A 5719-nucleotide genomic window follows, 5' to 3' on the forward strand; every position below is an offset into this window, starting at 1 on the left:
TGTGCCTTGCTGACCTCTAGGCCTGTATTAGTTACCACATACACACACAGACACACACACGCACACAGTCTACCTTGGACACCTATAGCCTGGGTGGTAAATAATGACACCTGGCGTCGCCCTTCAGCAGCATTAATGAGAGACATGCCTGTACAATTGTTAACAATGAACTCTGTGTGTGTTGTGACTGTGGGTGTTTATGTGTGCATGCAGGGGTGAGCACATTTCAGTATATATGTGGGTGTGTTTGCGATTATGAATCGCCGTGCCACATCTGTCCTCTAATGTAAAGCATCTGGATGTAAAGTGTCCAACTGTATGCAGGTGTTAAAGTACATGAGAGACATCAAGCAAAAGTTAGGGGAGTGAAAGGACACTAAGCCGCTGCGTGTGTGCGTGCGTGCGAGCGTGCGTGTGTGCGTGGCTGGGTGTGTGTGTGTGTTGCTGGGTGTGTGTGGCGGGGTATGTGTGGCTGGGTGTGTGTGGCAATGTGTTTGTCATTAGAGTGGACCTTGAATTGTCAGGGTCACCTGGAAGTCAACTGTCCCTAATTAGCTTAACAGTTGTCAAGGAAACAGACTAAATCAGGCCAAATGTGAACTGACCAAGCCAAGTGTCCATGTCGTCTCAGACAAACACCGCTACACACACACACACATTCATTATGTGTCATTTACTTGTGATGACTATGTGTCATTGCCACTTATACTTCAGCCTGCAAAAATAACGAGAGACTGAGACAAATGTTACCAAATGAGACAGAAATACCAGCCGGTTGCCAGTCAGATAGGCAAGATGAACAGACACACATACACACACACACACACACACACACACACACACACACAAAGTCTCAGACAGGGTCAAACAGAGAAGACAACAACATTCTGTCTTTGTTTGGGGGTTGCTTAGCAACTCTTTTTTAATGTGTGAAAGGAGCATCCAAAATGTGGAACCGAAGGTTGCTCAAAGAAAACTTATCTCATGTCGTTGACTCTTAAACTCATCCTCTTTCCTTGTTTTCAGGAACTAAATCTTATTATGAAATACTAAAAGTATTTATTTTTTAAATGACATTGATTTTTACATCATCGGTTGTTGCCACTGAACTTTGTATAGTGCGTATATTATATTCAGTTGTAGAAAGTGTAATTAACTTTTAAGTACAATTTAAAATGACTTTTACTGTATTTGCCTATTTCCATTTAATGCTACTTTATAATTCAACTTAATAACATTTCACAGGGAGAGATTGTAGTTTTTACCTCACTACTTTGATCTGGCCGCTACAGTGACTTTGCTTGTTAGGATTTTACATTCTAAACATATAATCAATTTATAAAATATGATGCATTATTACAGATTAGTAGAATATTTCTCACAAAATGAGATATTTTTTCCAGACTATAAATTAAATAAAACGATAAATCCACTGTGGTGTTTTTTTAGCAAGTCCAGCGCATGTCAGAGTATGACAGAGAAGAGTTGTACTACAAATGCACAAAAAGTCTCTCCGGAATATAAAAAGTGCGCCCGGAAATATTTTGGGTGCCCGGATAGCTCAGTTGGTAGAGCGGGCGCCCATACATTGAGGTTGACTTCGACCTGTGGCCCTGTGCTGCATGTCATTCCGCCCTCTCTCCCCCCTTTCATTTCTTCAACTCTCCTATCAATAAATGCCTAAAAATGCCCAATATTATATCTTAAAAATAAATATAAATAGCCTCATAGGAATACGAAAAGTCTTTTAGTTTTTTTTCAGTTAGAGTCCTGGAGGAATTACGCAGGGATTGGGCAGGAAAATGAATCTCAGCTTTTTAAATTTGAGAAAATTACTCAAGAAGCATCACTTGACAAATCTCAGCCAAATCTCAGTTTTGCCTTGAAGTTTTGTAAAGATGTGACCATTGACTACTTGAGTATTACTCTCTTCTTTTTTTATGTAATGCACTGTTTCATTGACAGTTGAAGATTAAAAAGTCCCGATTACAGTACTGTCACAGACTAATTACAGCAATTATTCCTTGTGTTCCAGCTTGGAAAACCAACACGTGGTCTTCTGACATAAAATGCAGATTCCACTGAAACCACTTACGTTATTTAAGAGACATTTGGCTACATTAGTAAGTTATCTTTGAATGCTGGCAGCTGTCAACTTAAAATTTCAGAAGGTTAATTTGTATATTTGATTATTTACAACAACAGATGTTCCTGATTGTGAAAATTAAACATTACTTTATTTTCAGGAAATTAAGTAAAGCTGTTAAGCCTTTAAGTTGCAGCCATAATGTAAACAAATAAATGTATTCCAGTCGGTTTGTGGTTACCAAATTAGGATTTTGACTTGAAGAATCCCTGCACTGGATTTTCTTGAACACAAGGATGGAATTTCTGACTTTACACAGAGCGTAAGGTTACTCTCTTCTTTAAAACCTGCAGTTCTACGCTACATTTGTTTTCTAAGAATGCTTTGTTTCCACTCCCTAAGCTCGTTCTATGTCCTCATTTTTCGTCTGTGCTCCCTGTCCTCTCCCCTCTCTGCTCAGCTTCTTGTCTCTTTCCCTCTGCCTCTATCCGTCTCTATCTGTAGCAATCCTACACTCTCTACCTTCTCTCGCTGGGTGTGTGTGTGTGTCTGCAATTTTGTTCTTCATCTCAGTACCTCTGTGTGTGTGCGTGCGTGCGTGCGTGCGTGTGTGTGTGTACAGTATGTGTGTGTGTGTGTCTCTTTCTCCACAGCGTGTCCATAAGCCATCTCATTACGGCTGTCTGTTTTTACATCCCTTTGCCTCATTAGGCACCGCACACAGCCACTGAGGACAGCAGGCCTCAACTCCTGCGCCAATTTACCTCTCTCTCTTTCTCTGTTTCTGTCTCTGTCCCTGTCTGTCAGTCCCTCTCTCTCACTCTCTCTCTCTCTCTCTGTCTGTATATGTTTTTCGCCAGAGTAATGCTCTCTGCACCGCCCTTGTCACACATTACCTTGTTTCCTTGCATTAGGCTCTTTCCTTTCTTTGCATCTATCTTCCTTCATCTCCTTTCCATCTGTGCTCATGGGAAGTTCCTTGCATTCTCCTCAACTTCCTTTTCTCTCTTTTTGGGGCCTTTCTCTTCTAATCTCTGTGTTGCAGGTAGTATAATTTAGGTTCATAATTTCTAAGTACTGTATTCATGGTTAATAATAATAATAATAATGTATCCTGTATTATCCCCACAAGGGGAATTTACAATTTACTCTTTTTACAATTTACTTGTTGTTATTACACACAGGCCTGAGTTATAAATGCATAAATTATGTACATGCACTAAATGGAGAGATGTCAGAGTGGGGTGCTGCCCATGGAAAGACACCCTGAACAGTCGGGGGTTCGGTGCCTCAAGAGCACCTTGGTAGTGCCCAGGAGGTGAACTGGCACCTCTCCAGCTACCAGTCCACCACCATACTTTGGTCCATATGTGGACTTGAACCAGAGACCCTCCGGTTCCCAATCCAACTCCCTATGGACTGGGCTACAGCCACCCCAAAGCACTTAAATGAGCATTTATTCATGGATTAGTACCATCACAACTTAACAACTTGAATGTTGTAATGGCTTATAACTGATCTATAAAGGATTATTAACATATTTACTGTATTAACCATTAATAAAGCTATTGGATACAATTTACAAATCATTTAGATATTAGATTAGATGTTGCTTTTACTCTGCTGAGACTTGAGTTCCCTCCTGTTTCTTTCTGTGTGACTCCAGGTGAATGAGATCTACCATGACCAGTCTTTGGGAGCAAAGATCAATGTGGTTCTGGTGCGGATTATCATGCTGTGCCAAGGCAAGGTAAGACCTGACAAGACACCTGAGACCTGAGTTCCACTGAAAAGTCGACTGTGATGCACTTCCTTAAAAGTGAATGCTTTGTCTCTCTCTCTCTCTGTCAGCACTATCTTTGATACTAGGATTTTGATACAATCACTTTAAGTACCTACAGTAAGCACAGCCAAGTCGTACACACACACACACACACACACACACACACACACACACACACTCATAAACAAACACACAGACACACACAAGCACTCATGAGCATGCACTGATGCCCGGAGCCTGTTATTCCAGTGGACTGAGCAAAAGAGGAACTAAAAGCATGCAGCATCCCAGGGGAGTGTTTTCAAGTCGCACGCCTTCACAGTTCAGCACCAAAGCACACAGAAACTGCCTGTTATGCAATCAGCCTTCCTCCCTGTAGGCTGCAGCACAGAATTATGGGAAGTCCAGGCAAAGATAAACAATCAATGATAGCCCTCCCTCATTCATAAACGGAGAGACCGGACGAAGAGGGTAGCATCCTTTTCTTCTTGACTGTAACTCTATCTTCCTGTCTGTGCTGAAGAGAAGAAGAGAGAGAGAGTGGAAGAGATGGAAAGGGAGAGATAAAGCAAGAGAATGCAGGAATGGAGAAGGTTAGGGATTACCCCACAGGATGATACAAGGAATTTTATTGCTGGATAGGTACTCTGTGATACACTTATGCTGCTGTAGCCTTATCTCTTCCTCTCCTCTCTACATGTCTACAGTCCCAGTGGAGCCCTGGAAACACACAGACACAGACACACACACACACACACACACACACACTCACTCCTACATTGGTCATTCAGAGCCAGCCCCAATGCAGCTTCAGCCAAAGCTCTGGCTGTCCATCATCCCCAATTACCGTGGCAACTGCGCTGCACCCAGACAGCCTGCCGATTGGCTATGTGACCCTGAATACGGGCGCATCTACACACACACACACACACACACACACACACACACACACACAAATACGCACACACCATTCCAAATACAAGAATCACACTGAAACACACAAGCACCTGATGAACACGATGAAGCACACTTGAGCAGTCCACTCTGTCTAAGGTGTGTTTGTGCAGAGGCAGGCCATACGTCTTTACTGTAGCACACTCACATGACACACTGTTTGAATCAGCTGTGCATTTTGAGTGTGTGAAAACGGTGAGAAAATGTAGAAAGCGTGGCAAAAAGGAAGCAGTGGAGAAGAGAAATGGAAAGACTTGTAAAGCAGAATGTAGGGAGGGAGACGAGTGGAGCTCTAATGAGGAAGAGAATGAGAGATGAAGGTGAATAGAAGGAATCGCTGCTATCAGGATGTTAATCATGAGTAAATATTCTGTAATTGGACATGTTTTTTACTATTAGTGCATATCTCATTAATAGGTAGCTCTGTGTTGAGTATTCTATTCATTATTGAAGCCATCAAGATTACAGGATCGTAAATCCTTCATTAATGTGAGTACTCTGTGCGTGCGTGCGTGCGTGCGTGCGTGCATGTGTGGTACACCTCAGCAATTTGCAAGATGTGCTGACAATATACAATATTGTGACACTGCCCCCTACAGGGTTGAATACAAATGTATGTAAATGTATCAGAACTGAAACCTGTAACAAGAAGCCGGTTCAGTTCCCTGTTTTGTATAATCTTTACGCCCTCTTCTCTCTTTCCCTGTATGCATCTCTCTCTTTTCAGTCCATGAGTCTGATTGAACTGGGAAACCCATCCCAGAGTCTGGAGAACGTGTGTCGCTGGGCCTTCCTGCAGCAGAAGCAGGACACAGGGGACACCGAGTATCACGATCACGCCATCTTCCTCACACGACAGGAATTTGGCCCTACGGGCATGCAGGGTAACGGAGGAC

At 42.5% G+C, this 5719-nt stretch overlaps 1 protein-coding gene across 3 annotated transcripts in view; it reads left to right on the plus strand.

Moving 5' to 3' along the window:
* LOC116697403 (A disintegrin and metalloproteinase with thrombospondin motifs 2) overlaps positions 1-5719 on the plus strand; it is a 105604-nt gene that overhangs the window by 83057 nt on the left and 16828 nt on the right. For all 3 annotated transcript variants that reach the window (XM_032528752.1, XM_032528753.1, XM_032528754.1), the window contains exons 5-6: positions 3753-3836; positions 5551-5707. In XM_032528752.1, coding sequence (XP_032384643.1) covers positions 3753-3836; positions 5551-5707 — 241 coding nt within the window. The remainder of the gene's footprint in view (positions 1-3752; positions 3837-5550; positions 5708-5719) is intronic.

Source organism: Etheostoma spectabile, chromosome 10 (assembly GCF_008692095.1).
Source record: "Etheostoma spectabile isolate EspeVRDwgs_2016 chromosome 10, UIUC_Espe_1.0, whole genome shotgun sequence".
Lineage (NCBI taxonomy): Eukaryota > Metazoa > Chordata > Actinopteri > Perciformes > Percidae > Etheostoma > Etheostoma spectabile.